We start from the raw sequence: 25,426 nt of genomic DNA on the forward strand, positions 1-25,426 counted from the left end.
ATTTTGAAGTTTTCCTTACTTGAAAGTACTAACACAATAATAAAATCCTTAGTTGAATGAGCAATCATTTATTCCCCATTGACCAAGCCCTGAAGTTATCACAACGAGTCCATTCCCATTGGGCTGGTAACCCCTATGATTTATTTATCTTTTTAAAATTAATAAATACTGTAGTTAAATTATATTTTTTTAGAGCCAAGAAAGTGATTAGAAAGTTAGAGAAATATGAACTATAAAAAGTAAAATAATGAAAGACAACAATAGAGGAAATAGATAACATATAATGTTTGTTTAATGCATGTTTCAAAAAGGAAAATTAATGTACTCTGTAGTGTTATAAGTTTAAATCTTCAAATGTAACATGTTTTACCAAGTGTAATAAGAAAGTGTACCTATCGTTCTAATATGAGGGTATTTTTTCCATCTCAAAAAAAGATAAAGGATGGAAATAAAGCAAATATACTAGGTTTGTCTTGCAAAAAGGACCAACCTACACTATCTTTTTGAATAATGGAAGAGATAACCATCACTAGATGAGGAAATTCAATAAGTGTAGGGTTAAGATGCCCTTAAGCCATAAAATCAGTCACTTGGTGTTTATATGACAACATCCTTTTTCTTTCAATTAGTCTTCTTATTTTGACATTATAGCTTTTCTACACTCAACTTTACCCACAAAATGATCAAAATTGATCACAAAAAGTCAAGTCAGGAAAGCCAATTACAAAACTAACAAATTACTTTAAACAATGTAAAATATACAAGTAGTTTTGTAACACTCATATAGTAGCCAAAGTAATATTACTACGGAGTACAACAACGTAATTAAACTGAATTAAAATTACAAGTACTCTGTATTTAGAAACCGAGGGAGTATATTTGGAAGGAAATAGGTAAGGTTAGTGAAGTATTCCAAAGCATGTATTTGGTACAAGGCCAAAGGGTACTCCATAGAATGAAGCAGGAAACCTCCACAGTCCACATCTCGTGTGATGAGACAAAATCTGAGTTATAGCCCACATCAAGATGCAGATTGGTCCACAGATTCTCATTGATAAGTGTTTTTGACTAAATTGGGACCCTTTTTTAAAAAAAATAATTTAACGCTTCTAATTTTCTACTCCGTAATTGCCCTTACATCGATATGCTAGAAAATTTTAAACTAACAGACTGTCAGACTCTAAGTGCTCCGTACACAGTTAATTGAGTTACATACTTTCTCTATTTTCTTAAACTTGTATGAGTAAACATTTTAACAACGTATACCTTTGACAGGTTGGTATTATTAAAAATTCGATTGAGATTAATTTAGCACTATATGACTTGATACTAGATGTTTTAAATAAAATATGAGATCAAAGTTGGTATATAAATAATGTACATACAATCCAATTATTGTAATGTTAAGGATAACAAAGATAAAATAAGTTCAAACGCACTCATCATATAAATTATGCCACGTGGAAAATAAGTTCTACTACTACGTATATTGAATACAATTTCGGATTTGAACCAACAAAGTATAAGTTGAGTATAAGTTGAAGAATTAGGCTTGAGAATGTAAACCTCAGCTGAAAGGAATGTTTCAGCTTGCCAACTTCAGTTCCATCTGTTATACTTTGTACTTCTTAGTTTTGGGACCATTTTTCTAACTCAAACATCAAAATCAGATAAAAACAGAAAGCTAAAACAAAAAAGAAGGTACATGTATTTGCATTAAGGTATCACACGTACAAAAAGTAGGTACTGCATATGAACTCCGCATATTTACAAACATTTATGATTAACAAATTACAAGTATATATAGTTCTCTAGTAATAAGTCTAATAACCTCCCTGTCTTAAAGGCGGGCGATAGCAGCATCTGATGAATTGACCTTCATACATATAGTACATACAGCATAAAATATCTTTTTGGTATTATGGTATAAATCATATAATACAAAATTGCAAGCTAAGAAGTATCAGATGTATATCACTGCAGCCATGTAGAGCATTTCACCCACAGAAAACATATCATTTTAAGGCGATTATGACATGATGCTCAAACAGCATACACCTTAATCACTTGGTCAATATTGGTGCGGCATACAGGACAACCCCATTTCTTGGCTTTTATTTCATTCAAACACGACATGCATCCAGCCATGTGGCCACAGGGCACGCATGCTCCCTCAACTGGAGCATCGAAGCAAATTACACATGAAGAAGATCCAGCTCTCTTGCTTCCATCTTCTGTAGTATAGTCCTTTTCAAACATGTTTGGATCAATGGTTGGATAATGGATTGGACCATCGGGCAGAACCTCATCGGTTAGCGTTGGGGCTGATGGAATTGGCATTGGTGTCGGAGTGTTACTGCTTGATATAGCAGAAGTGCCGCTAGGCCCTCCTTCCTCGATAAATTGTTCTGAGCAACTTCCTTTGTTTGAAGTAGGGTCAAATTGACCATTCAGGGGAATAGAATGAGTAGCGGAAGATGAACTTGCTTCATTGGAAGCATGAGCATGGTCAAGGGGTATACCCTCTTCTATAGCCGACTGAAGAGATGCATTTATTGCCATGGCTAAGTCCAAATCTTCCTTAGGATCAGGTGAGGTATCCACAGCAATTGGCGAGGCTTCTGGAGCAGCTGGTGGGGCAGTTATTGGAGCAACTGGTGTAGGAGTGTTAAAGGGGAAATTTGCATGCATCACCTAATAAAAGCAAGAACAGATTTAAGGCAAGCTGAATGATTTTCTTTCTCAATGGCATGTCAAAAAAAGTGCATATTTGGCAGAAACAATCATGTGATACTCTTATGTCAAAGATGTTAAATATTACCAAAGAATTTCAAACCCAAGAATAATATTAACATACATATTAAATAATAATATTATTGATGCAAGTAAATCATCTAATAATATTAGTAATTTTAAAGTTAGTATTAAACTTTTATAAGATTATTTATTAATTTGATCAGCCACAGAGCTGGGAATCTAAGTCAAGACATTTATTTTCTTTTAGTTGCTAGAGACTTAGAGAGAGGGCATACTAGATCAAGAGCTCTCTTTCTCCCCATTTAAGAGGGGGAGAGGGGGTCTACGACATCACGTCTATGCTCTTTCTCCAGGTGTTTAAATAGTTTGCAAGCAAGAACATGCAGTCCTAATTAAGAATAGGAACTGAGAGCAAGAGCCAGAACTCAGGCCCAAGGTATGTTATCCATATATGGAGTTCAAGCATATAAAGCAGTAAAGTCCACAACTTTACACAAGGGGAATGGAGCAGACAGGAAAAGTGATTGTATAGAACACAATAATATTATTCATTGTTATAAGATTGAGACAAAACACTTTGAATAGAACAGCACTACAGATGTCAAAAGAAGCTGTATTGTGAGATGAAAGGATAGCAGCTTTGTAAAAGGTTATACCTGTGGTATCCCCTTGCATGCACTACAGAACTGCTGAAGTTGTTGCTTTTCACTTTCATTAAGTGGTGCGAGTTTAATGCGCTCCTCTGTAAAGGTGATAATCAAGTTCAGAGCACATTTTAAACAATTTCAAAAACAGTTCATTCAGAAAACAGAAATTATAATCCAGCAGAAGTCTGAAATCTAAATGTAAAATGATCAGACTTTGAAGTGTAGCAATATGGAGCATGCTTATTGAGTAGCATTGAACATGAACCTAAAAAATAAGCCAAGTGAAATCACACATTGAATGAACACTAGAAAGATATAGTCCAGGTCAAGCAACTCTAGCATATATGCCAAGTTCTAAAAGGAGCTATGCTTGTTATACGAAGTATATAATGAGCAGAAATGATAGAACTTTGTGAAAGTTATATGTCCATCATATACAAATGAGTTGTCATTCACCTAAACCAGGGTTCATTTTCACTAGTAAAGGATATCCTTCTTAACCTTTTTGCATGAATATCATAACCAAGTTTATGATTTGTGGATGAGTCTAGGACAACTTACAAACTTAAGGCCAAAATATGTGAAGGGTCAGACACTCAGACCTATCAGTAAATTACTAACATATGGCACACGCCTAAAGATGACATTCTATGGCTCAATTCAAATTTCAAAGTGGTCCTTAGATGACTTACGACTATTAACATGTCGAGGCCTACAACTTCTCCTTCTTCGACGCCTTGGAACTAACAACAAAGACAAAAACCAATCAAGGACTGCAAATGACATTAATTTCTTTGAGCAACTGGAGAAGCGGGATGGAATTATTACTGGCAGATGCTTCGGATATTGTTACTGCAGGATCAGGCAGGTTGAAATCCGGTTCTTCCATATTGGCCCTCCATAAAGCAATAGAAGTACGAGGTTGAGCATCCTAGGAACCAAAAATAAAGAGTATGGGTTAAGTTAGATGTTGAAACAAAACTTTCACGGTATAGGAAAATATTGGTAGCTTGGGAAATCCTCAATAAAAAATGTTGGCATGAAACCTGTATATTTGTATAAATGGCAAGCTCCAACTTAAAAGGTTATCTGAGATTACGGGAACCACATGGAAGAACAGCTACCCACCTGAGTAGTCAGGTAATTAAAAGAGGGATCAGGATTCTGTATACTCATTGATCATCAGAAGAAAGAGCTGCTAACATGATCACATAACTACTAAAGCAAGATCAGAACCATCCCATCCAAAGACACATAAAAAAGTAAGCAGTAATTCATCAACAACCCAGTCATACACAAACTCCAGTAGGCTTAACTGCCCAACAAGATGAGAAGTTGTATGGCGTTTACACTCACACTTTTCTAGAAATGAGCTGTGGGGCTAGTAGTTCCAGAAATCCCGGTCCATAAAGCTCTCGCAACCAGCCAGAGTATAAGCAGATGTGATTCTACAAAAAATAAAATAGAAACATAGAATTAGTTCCATGTAATTCTCATTATTTTCATGAATAGTTAATACAACTAAGGTCTTTAGAGCAGAGATTTACAAAAATGATACCTCAATCGCACGAACTACATTACTGTAGCCTTTTGCCCTAGCAACTTCTAGTGGGGTTTGACAATCATCATTGACCATAAGAGCATTTGCTAAAAACAAAGGGAGAGCAAGAAAAATTAACAGTATAGTAAAATCATAAAACTAACAGGAAAAAAAAACATTCCAAGTTCTAACAGGAAAGAGCAAATTGTGCAAGTGTAAATGTAATAAATTTTAGTTCAGACTTTTATTTTGAAACTAAATTTAGCTCTGATCAGAGTATAAATTTAACAAGTACAAACGATCAGCTCAAGTATACCAGTCTTCAAAATAACTAATAAGTGTCTGCGAATTATCAACCCTCACATTCAATCTTAAATCATGGAAATGATATATCACATATAAAATAAAAATACCTCCATGCAAAAGAAGCAATTTCACTGTATTTTCCAGGCCCCGTTTTGCAGCATGATGTAAAGGTGTTCCTCCATTACGGCCTGGAAGCGTCATTCACAATAAAAAGCAATTCAGTTAGATATGCAGGCAGTTTGTTACACTAGAATAAGCAAGTAACTTCATAGGCAAAGATACACAATCTAGAATACTCAACCATTACAGAGAATCAGAAGGCAGCCATTGGCCAATAAGCTTATACATAATTAAATAAACCAGAATGAAACGTAAGAACAAGCCATTCATGACTCCATACCATAACATTAATGCACACATAATCTGCCTACACAAGTTTAATGAAGTAGAAACATTAAAATATGGTCAAACAGATGACAATGAATTTATGATCTTTAACAAACAATATTAACAAATTGTGCCAAATATCTCATTTTAAAAGTTTAAATAGGCACTCACAGGCAAAAATCAGCCTCTTAGTAATCAAGCTACAATTTTAGCTAATAGCAAGCAATATGATCAACTTAAATCAATTTTGACACCAACAAATCACTAAACAAGCAACCAAATGCTATCGAGACGGGTCAAAATCATTCCGAACAAGCTTGGGGCTTTAGAATAGCCATAGCATACACAAATGGCAACAAAAAGCCAGTTATCAGTACCTGGGCGATATGCATTGACATTGGCACCCAACTCTATTAAAGTTTTAGCAACATTATAGAGTGCTGGATTCAAACAAGCAAGTGCTAATGGAGTCTTCCCTTCTCTATCTACATACTGCAACACAATCATCAGTTCAATCAAATTAATTTCCAATAATCCCCAATTTAGCTGTTACCAATCCACAACACTACATTAGACAATGTTTCAGAAAACCTTATGATTTTCATAACCAATATACAAAATGAACAATTTAATTCTATAAATCACCAACATTATTTAAAATATTAGTAGAATAAATTAAGACCCCTTTCCCCAAAATACAGAATTGCATGAATTCACATTTTCAGTAACCTAAAAATGCAATTTTTAATCAATTGACAAAATTTTGAAGACCCATCATTTATCTTTAATATCTTAGAGTACTCTATAACCCAAATCACTAAAATCCAAACCCAGAATTTTAAAACCCTAATTTTCCATAATTTCACCCCAAAATTAATAAATTGAAATAAAAAAAAAAAACAAAAAAAAATCAAATTTATTTTCTTTGTAAACTGAATTATTAGGAAATTACCTCAAGTCCAGCACCTTCACTGTGTAGAGATTTAATGCCATCGATGTTGCCATAAGAGACTTGCTGGTACAACAATTCATCCTTTGATTGTTGCTGCCCCATTTTTTTTTTTTTTTTTTTTTTATTGTAATTATCAACAATTTACAATTACAAACTGAGAAAAATAAATTGAATTATGATAAACCCAACGATCAAATTTCCTGGGTGAAAAAGATAAGGATAAAAGCAATACCCTTATCAACAGTATTCAAGAGAAAAAAAAAATTAAGGGATTTTAATGAAATAATTAATCCCAAATTTCAGAAATTTCAAGAATATGTGTTTGTCGCTTGCGTGTATGAAATGTTCATAAATGATGATGAGATTTTATTAAATGAAGAAAATGACGGAAATTTGGTAGTTCGTAGTAGATTTACCAGTATATTTTAATACACAAATATTTAAAAACATCCGGTTTACACTAATTAGTGTAAATCAGGCTGAAACACTCACCGCCAAACCACCACTCCCTTAGCTTCTCCCAAGAATCCGGCGTCCCCCTCCGATTTCGACCTTGCTGACCACCCTAATTCCAGCGCTTCTGACCTCCTCCCATCCCCCGATTTGTCGAGTTTGAAGTCCGGGATTACAACAACTCCGAATGCCTCGACCCCAATTGCATATACAGTATACCTTATTGTGGGTATCTATCATTTCACCTCATCTACTTTGATGGTGGCAAACATGGCAGCGGCGGAGGTGGTGATGACTATGGCGGCAGAGGTGACGATGACGACAACTATGAAGGGAAAAATATGAGGACTTGCAGTTGGTAACGGAGAGGGAGAAGGGGGTTGAGGTTTTGATGGAGGAGAGAGAATTTGAAGGTTTGTTAATGGTGGAAATGTTTAGTTTTGAGGAGAGATAAAGATACGGGATGAAAGTAAAGCCATTGGGTTAACTTTTGCATTTTGTGTTTATTTTTTTTATTTTGATACTCTGTTTTTGTGAAAAAAAAGGGTCACTTTTGTGTAAAAAAAAGGGTCACTTTTGTGTAAAAAAAGGGTAACTTTTGTAAAAAAAAAGGTCACTTTTGTAAAAAAAAAAAGGTCACTTTTGTGAAAATAGGGGTCACTTTTGTAATAAAAAGGGTCACTTTTGTAAAGAAAAAGGGTCACTTTTATAAAGAAAAAGGGTCACTTTTCGCAAAAATGTTCGATGTACAATAAAATTATTGTAAACCGGGGGCATGCAAAAGGAGTTGATTTTAATAATGATTTGATAATAATGACATTAAATACCGTGTTTTTATTTCTTGGTGATTAAGGAAAATGTTTACGAAAGGAAGTTTCCTAGTGTACAATAATGTACTCAATACTCCACAAATTTAGTCATAGAAAATTGAGTAGTACTAGATGTGGAGTGACTTTTATAACCTTTAAGCCGTTAACTATGGATAAGCCTCACGACGACTTCATGAGAAAAGAGTTACAATCTTACAGAGTATATACTCGTAATTGGGCAAGATGAGGTGTTAGAGTAAGTTTTCCTAACTTAGTGGAAAGGTTGAGTTTGACACGTTATAAAAAATTGCACATTAAATATTAATAGTATTGTCTTGTAATATCATCATGAAATTTTAAACTAACATATGTTATATGGAGTAAAAATATCTTTAATGCTTAACTTAAAGCTTATGAAACAAGTAGATCAAATTTGTTAATCTAAATAATACTCCGTACTTTGGAATTTTTTACAAATCAATCCTTAACAATAACAATGTCAATGCAGTTGTTAATTTATAGGAAGTATGATACTTTAGCTGTAGACCTGTAGAATTAACATAATAATGATTTACAATAGCTGTTATTCACAGAAATATGTAAATGAAACATAGTCTAAGGGCCTGTTCTCTTACGTTGAAATTCAGTTCAGTTCAGTTCAGCTCCTAATTTTCTTCTCTTATAAAATATTCAGTTCAGTTCAGTTCAGTTCAGTTCAGCTGAATTCAGTTCAGTTCAGTTCAGTTCAGCTGAGTTCAGTCAATGAGAACAAGCCCTAAGTCATTCAATTACTGGTTGCAAGTTCGGGACAAACTTTGAGGTAGCTGTATGTTAAGGTAGTACATATTTATACCTTCTCTACGATCTAGAATGTACAAAACTATAGTTCAACAAAAATCCAAAGGTTCAACTGAGTACGATTCTACAAGCACTCAATCCATGAATGGATGATTAAAGAATAGTCAGAGCTGGGCAAAAAATGAGCGGACTGTACTCTTCTATACAATCAGGCTTCTGAAATCTTCACGACATTCAGGCTTCAGAAAACTTTTGCATCTCATCAAGTTCGAGTTCAAATTTTACAACTGCTGCATCCTCCTCCGAATGCTGGTTACTAAAAGAAGATAAAACACCAAGTAAAATTACAGTCAATAATTTGATTATGCTATAACTACAGGAAACAGATAAAGTTATCATAACAATTAGTTCACCTGTTTTCAACACGTCCATGATCCTCCATTGACTGGAACCTGTAGATAACTCTACCCATTATGTCCATGGTTGGAACGGGACCAAAGGTACGGCTATCATTGGCTTCCTGCAAAGACAAAATGCATATTAAACAGAAAGTACAAACATGTAATGAACAAGACATAGTAGAGGTACATTCTGAATTATACAATAAATTACTTAAGAAGCTTGAGGAAGAAGGCAGAACATAAGTTAATCAGGAAAGCGGAATCAGGATATCTATACATAGAGGGAAGGAAGAAAAGGAATTATGAGAAGATTTGAGGACTTAAGTGTAGCTTTGTGTAGTTAGAACTCAAGTCTTCCAAATGCATTATGATGACATCAATCTTTAATTTTCTGTAAAATCAACATTATCAATCAAAGCCACCATTTCCATTTTATAAAATATGCTGATTCATATCAGAACATTAATTCATTATGCAAAAGCAGGAAAGAATACACCTTTGGCAGAAGAATCAACGAGAATCGAGCGCTAGCAAGGGGGTGGGAAAAAATAGATGTGAGAGAATTTTTATACTCTGTCGTAACTAGTTGATAAAGGGGAATTAAAACCTGAGGTTCATGACTTGGTTCATCTACAGGTAAATTTATTATTCTTGCCCGCTAGGGTGCAACAGTATGATTAGTTTAATTTATAGGCATGTTAATAGTGTTTCTATTCATACTACAGTCATCTCTTTTGGCTGTTACGATTTGTAGGATTTTTCAAGTGTGTATTTTGATTTAAGCCTAACTTGTTAAGTGTTCTGATCTCAATATAAGTCTATTGAGCTTACAGATTCTAATAGTTGGACCAGTGGGTGTGGAGAGGAGGGGGGAGGGGGGGGGGGGGGGGTGGAGCACATTGATACTAGCATGAAAGTAATAGTTAAATCCAATCAGTTCTTGATATGATAAGTGATAGTACCATTCATCAAATATGGTAGAACAACAATATGCCTTCAGAAACACACAGCTTAAAACCAGGGAGAATAGCATCATAAACTAGAAACAATTTCAATTAGGCACACAAAATTGTCAATGAGAGAAAATTAAGCAACATGCAACTGTCGATTGTTGGCAAGCACAGAATTTTACAGCATTTTTCTTTCCAAAATTTTAAGACATGCTCACATAAGCTGTTACTGAGTATGATATGACCAAACAGTCAACTGCGCAAATACTAAGGTGGCTCCAACGTTAGCCAAGCAATAAAAAATTGTCTTACAATTGAAAGACATACCCTTGCCTTCAACTCTTTGTTGTCTGAAAGAACCCAACAGTGATCAATGTTAATGACAAAAGGCTCGTCTTTCTCATCAGTGGACACCATTTGATGTCCTCCTAAAGCAGCCAACCTTCTTACCAAAGCCCTGTCTGAATCCAACGGGTTCTTTAGGAGGACCACATCACCAACAGAAACTTGTCTATATTCCAATCTGAACCTGACATTCGGTTGACAGGGTTAATTAGCCATCATTGCATGCACTCTGAATATCTCAAAGCAATTAGTTTTCAAACAATAAACTTCAACCCAAATTGAATTGTAGAAACAAGTCCAACTAAAAAGATCTCTCAAAATTAAGCCTAAATAGTATATACATAGCTTGGATAAGGTATGTATCCAAGATTGGCGGGGCCTTGGGTGTTAGAAATACTGCCATTTGTAATAAGGCTGCTTAATTGGGTCAGAGTGCCAGACACTTACAAAAAGGATAGCATGTAGGTCTAATGGTACACGGTGTGTACATAATAAGGAAGAGGCTTGAGACTTGAGACTTGAAGGGGTATGAAGCTCCTAAGGGTGCTAGCTAGACATGAAAGTACAGTTGTAAGGCAAAGGAGGAGATATATGGTAGCCTTCACAGCCGGCAGTGGCTGGGTGCTTAATATTAATCTTTTAGAATATGTTCAGCCATCTTTGTGGTTTTGAGCCTAGAATCAATTGGGAGGGAAGTGTATGCAATTGGAATAGACAGTCTCTGACTACATGTAGGTTTATCCTTTGGCTTGCTATTCATTCACGACTACAAATAAAAAGTAAGCTTGAAAAACTGACACTAAACACAAAACACATAACAGAGGAAACAGAGATGAACTTGCAGCAATTAACATAGAGTATTGAAGAAGAATTACTTAAGATTTGGACAGGGCAAGTTGCGTATAAGAAGAGTTTCATGTCTTCCAGGAATAGTTGGTGCCATCTCTTGACCGTCACTCTTATACAGATAAGTCATTTTCCTCTTGATAAAATCCTTACACCAGTTAGCCAAGGTATAATCATCTGTGATTCCATCAGCAAGGCGTTTCTACATTATAATGGAAAATATCAGAACACCTTGCATTTAAAAGACGATAAACAACAGCACTGAGTCATCTTCCAACCAGTAGTAGAGAGTTTGTTTTAAATACAATGGCGCTGATGCTTTACAAATTTACATTGCTCTCTGAAGTAAACAAGTTGACTTCTTATAGAAATAGAAGCTCCTAAACTTTGGTTATTAGTTTATTACCATCTGAGAGACTTATCTAGGTTTCTACAAACACCCACCACCCAGCAAATTTAGATTTTCAAAAACTAAACACCTTATGAGTATGGTTATGATCACACGTTCACTTAATTATAGGTATCAAATTTCATCTCAACAAACTATCTGCTCATACCAAGATGCCTTATTGATAAACAATTGGTTCTGATATTCAATCACCATTTTAAACTTAAAGAACCAAATTGCAAAATAGGAAGAAAATGCAAATTTCTACTGCAATGAACATAAAGTTCAGTGTCAGCCAAAGTCAAGAAATAGAGAACAAGACTGAAGTTCTATAAATACAGTGAATAGTTTGTAACATTATACAGGATATTCGTTTTAGAGCTCCTAGTCCAGCCAGGAAGATCGTTCTGGCTGAACATTGAAGAACTCCATTTTTGATTTAATGTACTATGTTCTGTTAGCAGCACTTTTGGTTTCTTCCTAAGTATAACGGAGATTTAATGCATTCCACTCATTATGTTCTTCGAGCCAACAAGGGTAAGCACTATACCAAATCTTCATTCCCATATTCTTGACCCTTTATACATACACGAGATCTCCTCTTTTGCTACGATGATTGCTAGAGAGAACTCAAATAAGCAAATAGTATTTAGACAATAACTTTTTTTGGCCAAGCTTCCAAAAGTGAAGTAACTTTTACTTTAATCTGAGTAATAAACTAAGTTCAAGGAGGTTTGCAATGTTCAACCAATTCTTTCTTTGTAGATGACCACCCTACACAAATTACAAACTAATCAATGCACCACCGCGAAAAACCCCTTTTTTCCAGCTTCGTATTTTACTTTGACTCTTCGTTTTACTTAAAGTACAGGATACTCTGTTAAACTGGGTGTACGCATTGGAGACTTGATACTCCATTTTGGACCAAAAACATGCAATTTTCTTATCAAATGGACACAAACAGTCCATTTTACACGCCCAAACAACCCACATAATTAATCTTTTAACAAGAAAATTCCCCAAATCAATCTTGGAAAGCAATACAATACATTGCAAAAGTAACATTCAACCCAGAAAAATCTTAATTTCTTGCTGTAATAATGACAGTATTGCAGAACCCTAAATAACTTAAACCTTCATTTTAAAGACAAACAAATGAAAATACAGCTGTTGAAATGAACATGTCAATCCATTGCACAAACAAACAATTGGGGCAAAACCCAGAAACAATATAGTGATTGCAGAACTAAAAATGGTATTAAAAATGCAATAATCTCAAAAAATAACAAATACCCAGAAGAATAATTGAGTACTGAAAGACAAATATTATGAAATTGACATTCAAAACAAATGAGAGTAGAAGAGAGAGAAACCTTAGTGGAGAGAGCAGCAGTGTAAACAAGCTTGGTTCGACCATAAAGATATGTCGAGGGGATCCAGAATTTATTCCAATTCATCTCTTTTATTCACTTTTGAACTTTCCTAATATTGATGCAATTCCAAGAAGAAAAGATGAATGCAATTTGATTTTCTGAGTTTCTTGAATTAGAATGTGCATATGGTTGGACAATTTTTTGGAGTAAAATGTTGGAGTTTAAGAGTTTGTTGGTCTAACTAAATGTTTTTTAGGTTACACTACAGTGACTACACTCACAGTCACACCCAAGGCTAAAACCGTCGTTGGTGAGGGACTTGGGGAGGGAGGGCTTCCAAATGGATATCTGCTTATCTTGTCGTAGACCGGTCGGAATTTTAAGATTGTACGTCGTATCATTTTCGAGTTAAGTTTATGTTACTTAATACAGCACAGACTATTGTATATTAGTATCATGTGCTCGTGGTTACTTTATTAATTTGGTAAATGATAGAATAATATTTATCACGATTAATTATTACTCCGCAGCCACTAGCTAGTATGTAATACTGTAGTACAATATACTCCGTATTAAGAGATAATACTATGCAATAAGTGGTACTAGCAATCATTATACGGATTAATTGCTTCGTATAACTTAATGAAATTTGTTGGACCCGATTAAACATAATTAAAGCCAATTGGACTTGATTGAAACTCGTTTTGAACATGAAACATTGAAATATACTCCGTACTTCATAATTCATATAGCCTACAAATAATGGGCAAGATAGCCTAATGAATGGCAAGATAGCCTACAAATCACCTGAATAACGGGCCATGAAATTTTCGCATCTACCAAAATGCACATTTGGCTTGGCTATGATGCCATCGTAGGCAATGTGTCTTTGTCAAAGATGATATTAAAACAACCAGCTCAGCAGCCAATGCTTAAACTAGTACTAAACTGAAACTCGCTACTAAAACATTCACTTAAATCAGAGCTGTTTACTCTAGCTGCCTTTGTATCATCCCTATCTTGTCAAAGTCAGATGAACTCCTTATGCTGCAAACCTAAAGAAACAAAAGGGCATAAGACTATAAGAGAGTTGGGGAACGGTGAAAGGAAATTATGACGGGCATATAATAGCAAATGACTGTAGACCTGTAGTTCTGTATCTAAAACTCTCATGTTTGAGAGTCCTTGCTATTTTTATTACTAGTATTATTAAGTTGCACTTCAGCAGGATCAAGTTCTACGAAGAGGACTGAACGGTCATTCTGCAAACTGTACGCACTGCAAGATTTAGGGGAGAGAAAGAGAGAGAGCAAATAGTCAGGTCCTGGTGCTTGTCTTTGAAGGGTGGAAGCAACTACGCCAGTTGAGAGGCTTACCTGTTCACCACAATATTGTGATCTTTGGCTGTTTGAAACCTATAGATGACTCTACCCACGATGTTTGTTATGGAGATTGGTCCGTATGTACGGCTATCATTACTTTCCTGCAAAGACACAATGTTCCAAACAAAATGCCAATCCTCATCCCAAAATTTGATACAAAAATAAGCCAATAATCCTTTGTTAAGTTATAAAAGTTGAATAAGACTGGACTCACATTTCATGCAGGACACTAACAGTTGCTGTCAAAATACGACTAACTCTCTGAGCAGAGCTAAATACAAAAAAAGTACTTCAGTTATAGATCGGCTATACTGCTAAGTTGGATATGACCTCAGAAACCCAATAAGCACTAAAGTTAACAAACACAACAGGGATTGGTCAATACTCTGAAGTTTGTAATAACAGCTAATGGCATCATCAGCGTTTTCAAGCTTGCAGGTCTGCAGGCCAAATTACAGACAGTTTGAAGCCAAGACTTAGAGAAAAATGGGAGGCTCTTGACAAAGGAAGAATAGTTATACCATTATAGGTGACTTTCATGAGTATTGACAAACTGGTAAGCTTTCTCATGCTTATTGGTGGTATTTGTAAAGCAATGAAATGGATGTTCAATGTTTGCTGCTTAATATTACAGCGGTGGCACACTCATGCTATAAATTTTTTATTACTAGTATGAAAGGATATAATTATGGACTCAATTCTCAATATCCTCTTAAGGACATTGAAAAATTAGGAGAACTTCCAAGGTGAGCTTCAGAGTTTCAATCGTTCTTTTTTATTTGTACTCTTATAATATACAAAAACAAAGACTTTATAATTAATAATGCAGATGTGCAATATATCAACTTGATGAAGCATAAATCAGAACTATTCAAGGGCAAATTTTATAGAAACTGAAAAAGGGGAGAAGTTTCTGGATAGATTTCAAATTTTCAAGTCTTTAAGATGAAACTCAAATTTTGCAGGTCGAAGGAGAAGTCTGTAGCGCATGTTTGGCAATTATGTGCATGATCAAAATCTAACTGTCAGTTTTCAGTAAAGCCATGAAGAGCACAGTGCAATCCTTATTCAATTTTCATTTTGTTATTTTTGATAAAGGAAAACAAATTTGTGTAGCTATTCATGACAGAATACTTGCAAGTTGTTTTAAGCATTTTACTAATTTGAGAAAACAAATCTGAGTGAGGGAGGACAAAGAGTTCAACCAATGAATTGAACTTGATGGACTAAATAAACAAACATGTCTGCTCACAAAAAATCACAGAAAAAGCCAATGAAGTGGATGCTACAATAATATCCATTAGCCCACTACTGTTCTTAAAGGAGAATTCTAACCTTGTTCAATACCCAGTGTCATCTCCCCCACTCCCCACCCCCACCTCTGCAAAAAGCAGCAAATAAAAGCGAATATAGGAGCCAATGAAGGAAGTACTATTATGGGAGAAACTTTGTTGTTAATGGCTACTGCAATGGAACTTCTAACCTTGTTATTCAATAGCCAGTGTCATCTCCTCTACTCCCCACCCAAATAAAGAAGCATACATTACGCACATATGCACTGGGGGGGGGGGGGGGGGGTGAGTGCGGTTAGGGGCTCTCACCTATAATTCCTTCCCACAGAAACAATGATTTAGTGAAAATAGGTCAAAGTGCACAGTACGAGCGAGTAGCTAGCACAAGCAATAGTTCCAACATGCATACAATGTGGTCATGTCAAAGGATACACAATTATGCATCATTAGCATCGTGCTTGCATTTGCCTCTAGCGGCGTTTTATGTCTCACCAAAAAGAGAATACTTGCACAAAGTAAAGGACTGAAGTGAAAAATATACACAGGGATAAAATAAGCTTCCAAAGGTTAGTGTTACCTCTGGCTTCAGATTTTTGTTGTCAGAAAGGACCCAGCACTGCCCATCTTTTAAAACAAAAGACTCATCATCCTTGTTAGTGGAGACCATTTCATATCCGCTGACAGCAGCCAGTCTCCTCACCACATAATTATTTGAATTCAAAGGATCCTTTAAAACAACTACATCACCCACATGTATGTGCTGCGGATTTCCCCATGACCTGGAAATGAAATTTAAATTTAGACTGCATTCAATTGCTTCAACAGCATTTTGCAGTTATAAACTCTATAAGAGTAAAAGAGATGTCTTCTAAACACTTTAGAAAAAAAGGTAACAGTGAAATTTACAGAGGACACCCATACAAGTCGAATTTAGCTACCAATGCTCCCACCCAAGCAAGAATGGCAACAATCAAACAACAGAAAAGGAAATTTCATTGAAGACAATCAATGATTGGCTATTACCTCGCATTCAGATAAGGGAGTTTCCGAACAAAGAGAGTCTCGTTAGCAGAAATAGTGGGCTCCATCTCTGAACCCTTGCTCTGACAGAAAAAAGTCATCTTCTCAGCGACTGCATTCTTTAAATAAGTGTTTAAGACATCTCCACGCAAAAGTTGACCTGCATTACGTTTCTGCATCATGATGCAGAAGACATAAGAAGAATCACTATTTCAATCAAATTAAAACCATGAAAATCTCAATTGGTTTATTAAGTGACATTTACTGCGGATGCCAAACATGGAATTTACATGTAATCCAACCAAAGGGATATAATCTTCCAAATTCAGCAGTACAACATTCAACCATTCAGTTAAATCACAAGCATCTATGGCCTTATGTTATCATTAATTTACCCTTTAATGGGTGAATACTTATGTATCTCTAATCAATCGACGAAAGTTTGTGGCAGGGTAATCAACTCGATAAAATCTGCACCGTTCGTATACAGAAACAAATTATGCATCATTTTGTCGTTGATGATAAACGTTCAACTGTTCAAGCATATTATAAGTCAAGGGTTACCTAGAAAATTAACATTTCTGTAAACATGAGGTGCTAAAATGGGCATTTGGGGATGTATATACAATCTACCATAATCAAGCTGAACAAGAAGTTAATCAATCCACAAAAATGACTAGTATTTTTTATCTGTAACATCATCAATATTCTAAATACTAACGGGACAAATTGAAGATTAACTTATCTAAAATCAGAAACCCTTCATTAATTTCTGGAAGCATTATTACTAAAAATGCTTTCAGTCATAACTTCATACTAAAAAAACCCCAAAAAATTATAATCATACAGTTTTAAAAAAGGTCACGAATTCTGGGAATTAACCCAATAATAGTATGAAATCTAAAATCTGGGGATCAACCCAGAAAGTATATAATTTAAGTATGTGAACACCAATACAAATTACCCAGAAAAACATGTAATCTAAAATTATGCAAACCCAGAAAATGTGAAATTGTTAAAAAAATTCAGAATTCGCAATCAAAAGAGATACCTGCACAGTGATCAAGGCAGCAAAATCGCATTTTTGACCCAGATACTCCCAACAGAGCTTCAACCTCCATAGTTGCCGCATTGTATTAGAGAAACCCAAAAAAAAAATTTCTTCTTTTTTTGGCCTCTTTCAATCAATCTATGAACAACCCTAAAAGTTGCAGTTCAGAAATTGAAATTTGTGTAAATAGAGAGAAAGAGAGATGAGAATGGGATCATGGTTTCTTTGTTGCAGAACTTCACTGGTATTTACTGGTATATGCTATAAGCAGTGCTTAAGGAAATGCTCTTTCAGCCAAAATAGTGAAACACTACTCTATGTAGTCATATATACAGATACAAGTATACAACCCTTACCATACCATTTGCCAAAGTTAACCATGGGATGAGGTATGTTGGAGGCCCCACTGATTTCGTGTCGTGTTCACCTGTAATGTTTTAAACCTTCGAGGACATGATATGCGGCATTGCGGCACAATTATGTGTGTACCTCTCGAGCCACAATGAGTCCTATGTCGATGTGATCACATCAATGTTTACTTAACGTGATGAAATGTTAAAACTCAGAGTCTCGCCACACCAAAAAATTTACTCATTATATAAAAAAAATTGGTGATCAAAGTTATTTAATGTTCTTAGGAAATTCGTAAGTGAAAGAGTCGCTTGTTCATCAAAAGATGAAAATTGTTACCTAATGATCTTATTACTTCATGAGTGTTCTCAACTTCTCACCATTTGTACAACTGTAAATATAACCAACATACGAAGTATATAAGAGGAATACAAGAAATATACTTGTAAACTCTTAAGGTACATATCAAATAATAGAATGCTTGGTTACTAGTAATTTTTTTTTTTCGGCCAAAATTTCTTCAAACACAAACAATTCTCATCTACCTAAGATAATTATGCATGTATGGCATAATTTTCTACAACGCTACCAATATGGAGCGTGACTTCTGTGAGATAAAACAAGAGTTAAGATGCTATGTTTCTGAAGGGGCTGCATTGTTGGCATTGCTATCCTCTTCATTGGGTGGCGGTAGACCTGAAGTGGCAGCCGTTGGTAATGAAGTACGAGATGATGGTTTTACACTATTTGGTGGTGCAGGAATAAACTCTCTATACACCCTCTCCCTGTTTTCTTGCCACCAATCCTCAGCTTGTGTCGCCACATATAATTTTTTGCTACAAAATATGAACAAGTTAAAGGAGAGTGAATGAGAAAATTATAAAAGGAATCAAGCTCTAATGTGTAAGTACGTACAAATGTACAATAAGCTTATGATCATGATCTTTTGAAGAGGTATTACCTGAATCTGACTCGCTTGAAGATTTTAGTACCATTAGGAAGTTCTAAGTAAGTTATATATACCCCGCGTTCTATTTGCTCTGTACGTTCATCTGATCCTGATCCCTCATTCCTTGATGTACTAGATACTTTTGAAGCTGCAGTTTTGTTCCCTTGATTAGGTGTAAACTCCGTAGTAGGTGAAGGTGATTGATTAGGCTCCTGAACTCCTCCATTTTCTTCAGACCTTTCGTTAGCTGAAGATTCTGCTTCATTAGATAAAGGATGTTCCCTAGCCTCTTGAGCCCCATCTTCTGAATCATGCTTAGTAGTTGTATCAGATGACGAAGGTGTTTGAATAGGATCTTGTTTTACACTAGAATCTTGGACCTCATCTTTTGAGTCATGTCTAGTAGCTGCTTCGGTTGTATCAGATGATGGAGATGTTTGATTAGAATCTTGGACCCCATTTTCAGATTCATGGCTAGTATCGTTTGATGAAGGTGCTTGATCAGAATCCAAGATAGAATATTGAGCCCCATCTTCTAAATTATATCTAGGAGTTTCAGTTGTATCAGTAGACAAAGGTATTAGATTAGAATCCTGCATTGCATTTTCACCGTCTTCCAGTACAGTGGGGTTTAAAGATAAATTCTTGAGTGATGAAGGTGTTTGATCAGAATCCTGGATTGAACTTTCACCAGATGCTGGTAGGTCATCTAGTATTTTTGGATTTAAAGACAAATTCTTGAGTGACGAAGGTATTTGATCAGAATCCTGGACTGCACTTGCACTTTTATCATCGACTTGACTGCCTTCACTTTGTTGGCTTTGCAGCTCATGTTGTGGTTCAGCTCGTAAGGTAGTGGATGCTTCATTTTGAACCTGTTGGTTCTGCTGCTGCAGCTGCAGGTCTACCGGCAAGGAAGTTTGAGGAGTGGATGCTTTATTTTCACTCTTTTGGTTTTTCTGCTGCGGCTGTAGTTCTACTGGTGTGGTAGTTTGAGAATTAGATGCTTCAGTTTCATTTGTTCGTAAAAAGGCTAATATTTGGGTTCGCATGGCCTGAAGGTTTTCACTTTGGTTGGGTTCACTAGGCATCTTCTCAACAATATCCTTCAACTAGATAAACATAGAAATTGCCAAGAACCACTCATTCAATATTAAAATTTTAAAGCAAAGGACTAGTTGATATATTTTCTAATACAATGAAAGACATGAATATCTTGAAAACATACATGAACAGACAAAGATTCAACAGCTTTCCTTGCAGATTTGCATTTGGAAGATTGGTCAGCGGCGAGCAAGGAAGCTTCTTTTGCATTGTTCTGTAATTTTTGAATCTCATTGTCTTGGTAGTCACACTTTTGCTTAAGAGTTTTAATCTGATATCAAATGAAAGCAGAACAATATCTAAGTAACTTAACCATGACAAAAGTATAAGATTAGCAAGTCTCAAAATTAGTAGAGTAAATAATACATGGTTTTGAAGCTTTGAGACTTCTTGGCTTAAAAGTTCATTTGACTTCTTGAGACTATCAAGGATGCCTCTAGAAATAATAGGAGTTCCAGATCGAGGAGGACTAGGTCTCCTTGTATATGGTGAAGATGGTCGTGCAGGTAGACTACTAGGAATCGGAGGTGCTGGAGGAGGTGTTGGTGTAGAAGGCCTCAAAGCACTTTGAAGAGCACTTAAAGAGCTAGGAAAAGCAACATCTTTAAGCTGCTGAAATGTTGGCACTTGTGAGGCTCGAACCATAGAGAAAGAATCTAATTTTCCTCCATACCTTTGACTCTTGACCTCAAGGTATTTCACTGGTTCAGTAATGGGGCTCAACAAAAGCTTTGAAGACCTTGATTCAGGTCTCTCGGTCCTTTCCTTGGTGCCATCCATTGAACGTCGAGGAGCAGAAGTAGGCCTTTTGTTGAAAAATGAGGCATTTCCAGAGGCAGTAGCCCTAAGTTTACTATAGCAAGCATCGCAAACACGATGTGGCTTGCTCGGTGTAGGAGCAAGAGCTGCTCTAACAGCCTTTCTAGAACTACATGCATGACAATGTACAAGACCACAATTATAGCAGTTGTGCCTTTTTCTAGTAAAACCAAATGCTTGCCGACACCCTGAGCAAACAGATTGATCAGCTCCAGAAACCCACTTATGGATGCATATTACAGCAGTCAAATTTGAGCCGCATGCTACACTTTTCACAAGCCTCTCTCTCAGTGCCTCCACCATTGTTGGAGACTTGCGGTCTTCTACATCTCCATGCCCAAGTCTTCCGTTTGCACCTTTGCCCCAAGTGTATACCTCACTTCTTGAAGTCAGGACTGCAACATGATGTGCCCCACACGAAATTTCTTCTACATACTCGCCTATTAATTTGTCTTGAACTAAACTAGGTGATTTCCCATCGGCTTGTGGATTTCCAAGTTGGCCGTGTGATGGACTTCCCATGGTGAAGACATGACCAGATGTTGTAAGAGCGACTGTAAAATTATGTCCACACGCTATCTGGTTAAAGCTGTAATCAATGAGTGCAGATACACACGTTGGAAGCAAATATGCATCTTTATTTCCTTGACCCAAGCAAAATTTGTCACCATCTCCCCAAGTGAACAATTTTCTAGAAGAAATGGAACTACCAGAAGTAGATGGACTCATAACCTCCACAATAGCTGCAGTATGCCAAACTCCACATGCTACCTTAACTGTTTTTAACCCGCTTAATAGCTGAACCTCTTTTGGGTAAGAAACACTTTCTCGATCTCCATGGCCTAAAACTCCAAAAGATCCATCGCCAAATGTGAAGAGCTTCCCATTAGAAGTAGTCAATGCTGAATGCCAAGTGCCACAAGCAATGGAAATCACTTGAAGACCTTCTAAAGGACCCGAAATCCTTTTTGGAATCCAATGACAAGCATCAGTGCCATGGCCTAGAAGTCCAGCATGATGAATTCCGTCACCCCATGTAAATACATCACCTGATGTTGACACTGCACATGAGTGGTACTCCCCACAGGCAACAAAGTCTACAGTAGTGACTGCAAGAAATTCAACAAGATGAGGTCGAGTGAAATCTCTTTCGATTCCATGACCAAGTCTTCCTCCAGATTCTTCACCCCAGGTGAACACCTCACCTTGTTTAGTCACTAGAGCAACATGTGAAACCCCACAAGCAATTTGTTGAACATCAAGAACTACATTGGATTCCAAGGGTTTTGGAGTTAAAACATCAACCTTTGTCGAATTTGGGTTTCCAGACCCATCTGTTAAACCTCCATCAGACCATAGTTCACCCCACACATAAACATCTCCTAATGACTCAATGTCATCTGGTCCCGAACCTTGACTTGAACAACTTGGTGTGCTAGAGATACTAAGTCGAAAACCATCTGCACTAAGTCGAAAACCTTCTCCTGTGCCTCCTCTTAGTTGCATATTTGCTTGCTCAGACCCAACATTTGAACTCAAAGGACCCAAATCAAGCGATGGCCTACTACGTACACTTGAAGCAGCCTCTAAAACAGGACGACCATGTTGAGAATATTCACCCACAGCACGACTATGTTGAGAATATTCACCCTCATTTAACTGAAAACAATAGAGCAAGCTAATCAATCAAATTGCTTTAAACTAGTTGATATTTCGAGCAATAAGATTAATCACAGAATCTTACACAAATATTCCATGCCATATTAAGAAAAGAAGAGAGTTAAAAATGTTTACATCTACTTAAAAAACTAAAAGTTCATGAAAATATGGCCAAACTCACATCAGATATCTCACTTCTTGTGCGTCTATTTCGCTGCTGACCAATTAAAGCCTTTAGACCCGCAAGCCAAACTTCTGCCTCAGCTTTATCTTTACAAATCTATCACAGAATAGTAGTGATCAGCATAAGAAAAACAACAAAAATGACTCAACTATGTCAAATTAAAAAAAAAAGAAGTTTGTATAAGTTAAACAAAATAAAACACCAGTACAAATCTGAGTGCCACTAACCACGTCAAGAGATCTATCACCGTGATTGTATATAAGCGAAAATGATAAGTAATCCTTTTCAGGGCGCAGGAATCTACGAAACACAGCCTACAAGAAGGATTTTGGAAACTAAATTTAGGAATTCAATCATATCTGAAATTAAACCTCCATAAAATGAATGACAAGATACAAAATTGAATGTAGAAAGGTCAAGTAGCCCTTTCAATATGGTGGTTTATCTCACAGTTCTTTGTCCTTGGATGATTTTTGAGACTACGGATAACTTCAAATTCCTTTCTTCTCCATGTGATAACCAAATTAGAGTTGTTTCATCCTGCAAATTTTGCATCAGTAATTAGCTCTTACGTTTACTAAAAAACACTCACAACTCGAGTTTGGTTTCTTTCTTCTCCACATGATAATAAAATTAGCCATTTCAAAGTCATTTCTTGTACATAGAAAATCTTACTTATTTAATAACTTTGTAACATGACAATTTAGATGCCAATGTAATAGACTAAACGGAAATATAACCACATAATAAAAAGCAATGCAAACTCGAGTCACGAATCAAAATAGCCTAAAAAACCAGGGGAATAAGAAGAATAGGCACCGCGGAAAGTCTGAATGGGCAAAACTTGGGCTTCCCCTTCCTGCTGTACTTTATGAAATGAGTACCTTTTTTCAAAGTAATTAGTGCCTACACAGTTTGAAACAAATAGATCATATTGTAATAATATGTTAAAAGAGAACTAATCACCTCAATGCTTAGAAAACTTACAATTAGATTATGGATAAAGTCATTATTTTATCAAATAATGGGATTCATACTACATGTACTAAGGAAAAATATCAACCACAGTTTGGGAATTATGTTAAACTCCAATTATGTTATGTCTCAAGCCTTTTCGAGCATTTCTTATAACTTCCGATTAATTTTCAATTCGCATCCCCTTTCTCTTCCCCTTCTCACGCATCCTGATTTCATGTATGATCCCTCTATATTTATAATTCTAAATGTTAGACTATGTAAAACTCTGTGTTTGGGGTGATGTCCATGCTTACGACAATCATGCCTCTGCATTTAGTTCGATTTTATCACTATTCACCTATTTCGCTTTAACATCCAAGTATCCAACTTAATCTTCTATTGAAGATACAGTACCATATATTAATCTTGATGCAATTTTTATGCTATATAGTTTGTATATATTATGTTTAAATAGATTAATCATTTATGCAAATGTGTAATTTATGGCTTACATAGAATAATGTCCTATACTAATGCATTATATGATCATCATACTTGTAAAAAAACATAATTGTGGCAAATTAACAAATAGAACACCCCACAAAAAGCATTAACTCCAAATTACTCCATCGTTCAGCTTGGTTATAGAACCTCTATTATGCATCCGGATGTATCTTGACGCAGGTGTAAAAATAGTTTACTATGTATATATTTATTTATTTATTTATTTATTTATTTTTGCCTCATTTAATCCCATTCATAAAGTTGATATTAAAATAAGCAGAAATAGTACACCCGGGTGCATATAAAATTTATGATAAGTTATTCGAGTTTAACTTGTCGACTTCGATATCTCGAGATCGAGTCACCCCATTAACACAAATAACCAATAAAGTCTAAGGAAAAAGAAAAGAGAATTACTTGGTCAATATCACGGTCAGAATGACCATAATTAACAAGATCTGCCATTCCATCTGAAATAATTTCTGGAAACACAGCAAGCCTGCTTTTGCTTCTCTAACTGCATCTGCTCCTTCTCCCTCTTTATCTTCATAGATGTTATTTTCTTTCTTTTTTTCCGCCTCTCATTAAAATTATTACCAGTTTATAGAATAAATTAATTAATTGCAAATAAATATTGCTAGATTAAATTAGTCAAATTTCAATAATTCTATGGATTATTAATGATAATTTTTTTTGAAATCTGGGTTAGAGAAAATTTCATGGTGGAAGTAAATTTTTATTTTAATTTGAAGAGGAGAAAATAAATTAATTAGAGAGAGAAATTGTGTGTAATCAATTTAGAACCCATTTTTGTAGCTTCAGCGATTTTGGCGCACTTGCATGGCTATGTTTTTTTTACTTCCACACAACCTCAACAAATCTTTTCTTAAAATGCTTGTAAAAAAAAAAACTTTTCTTAAAATGAAAATTCTTTTTTTTTTTCTTTATCATTTTTTTTTGGGTGTTTTTCTTATGTGCTTTTATGAATTTATAATTGTTTTTTTTACTACAAAAAAAATATCACTTTTCTTACTTTCGCCAAAAAAATTATAAAAAAAAAAAATTACTCCCTCCGTTTCAGTTTGTTAGTCCCATATACTATTTTGGGCGTTTCAAAAAGATCTACCCATATTGAATGTATTCCACCTTTAACTTAGTTTTTATTTCCTATTTTATACATATTAAATTCTGATTGGTTAAAT

General features: G+C 35.5%; 3 protein-coding genes and 1 pseudogene across 5 annotated transcripts; all 4 read right to left on the minus strand.

Annotated features, from left to right (window-relative positions):
- Nucleotides 1–1,685: 1,685 nt before the first annotated feature.
- On the minus strand, nucleotides 1,686–7,826 carry LOC145607743 (putative E3 ubiquitin-protein ligase XBAT35; annotated as a pseudogene). The gene is made up of 10 exons (XR_014105621.1): nucleotides 6,590–7,826; nucleotides 6,015–6,129; nucleotides 5,358–5,438; nucleotides 4,963–5,051; nucleotides 4,761–4,852; nucleotides 4,451–4,532; nucleotides 4,233–4,335; nucleotides 4,097–4,147; nucleotides 3,414–3,499; nucleotides 1,686–2,694 (listed from the first exon to the last, which is right to left on the minus strand). The product of XR_014105621.1 is annotated as a putative E3 ubiquitin-protein ligase XBAT35 (transcript).
- Nucleotides 7,827–8,587: 761 nt separating this feature from the next.
- Nucleotides 8,588–13,896, minus strand: LOC145608954 (mitochondrial ATP-independent inner membrane protease subunit 2-like). 2 transcript variants are annotated; one of them, XM_081664533.1, is made up of 5 exons: nucleotides 13,760–13,896; nucleotides 11,221–11,393; nucleotides 10,328–10,529; nucleotides 9,063–9,169; nucleotides 8,588–8,965 (listed from the first exon to the last, which is right to left on the minus strand). In XM_081664533.1, the coding sequence occupies exons 1-5, from the start codon at nucleotides 13,802–13,804 to the stop codon at nucleotides 8,884–8,886; spliced, it is 609 nt and encodes a 202-aa protein (XP_081520659.1). In that variant the 5' UTR covers nucleotides 13,805–13,896; the 3' UTR covers nucleotides 8,588–8,883. The 2 variants fall into 2 exon arrangements, with proteins under 2 accessions (XP_081520659.1, XP_081520658.1); XM_081664532.1 differs by lacking the exon at nucleotides 13,760–13,896 and adding an exon at nucleotides 12,953–13,244 and having other exon boundaries at nucleotides 8,589–8,965.
- Nucleotides 13,869–18,005, minus strand: LOC145608953 (mitochondrial ATP-independent inner membrane protease subunit 2-like). Its single transcript, XM_081664531.1, has 6 exons — nucleotides 17,698–18,005; nucleotides 16,650–16,819; nucleotides 16,204–16,405; nucleotides 14,329–14,435; nucleotides 14,099–14,230; nucleotides 13,869–14,007 (listed from the first exon to the last, which is right to left on the minus strand). The coding sequence occupies exons 1-5, from the start codon at nucleotides 17,776–17,778 to the stop codon at nucleotides 14,122–14,124; spliced, it is 669 nt and encodes a 222-aa protein (XP_081520657.1). The 5' UTR covers nucleotides 17,779–18,005; the 3' UTR covers nucleotides 13,869–14,007; nucleotides 14,099–14,121.
- A 677-nt stretch (nucleotides 18,006–18,682) lies between these two features.
- Nucleotides 18,683–24,698, minus strand: LOC145607399 (PH, RCC1 and FYVE domains-containing protein 1-like). The gene is made up of 9 exons (XM_081663066.1): nucleotides 24,642–24,698; nucleotides 23,583–23,669; nucleotides 23,214–23,303; nucleotides 22,991–23,077; nucleotides 22,761–22,859; nucleotides 20,468–22,579; nucleotides 20,226–20,372; nucleotides 19,010–20,109; nucleotides 18,683–18,884 (listed from the first exon to the last, which is right to left on the minus strand). The coding sequence occupies exons 1-9, from the start codon at nucleotides 24,687–24,689 to the stop codon at nucleotides 18,683–18,685; spliced, it is 3,972 nt and encodes a 1,323-aa protein (XP_081519192.1). The 5' UTR covers nucleotides 24,690–24,698.
- Between the last annotated feature and the right edge of the window lie 728 nt (nucleotides 24,699–25,426).

Source organism: Chenopodium album, chromosome 23, assembly GCF_948465745.1.
Source record: "Chenopodium album chromosome 23, dcCheAlbu1.1, whole genome shotgun sequence".
Taxonomy (NCBI): Eukaryota; Viridiplantae; Streptophyta; class Magnoliopsida; order Caryophyllales; family Amaranthaceae; genus Chenopodium; species Chenopodium album.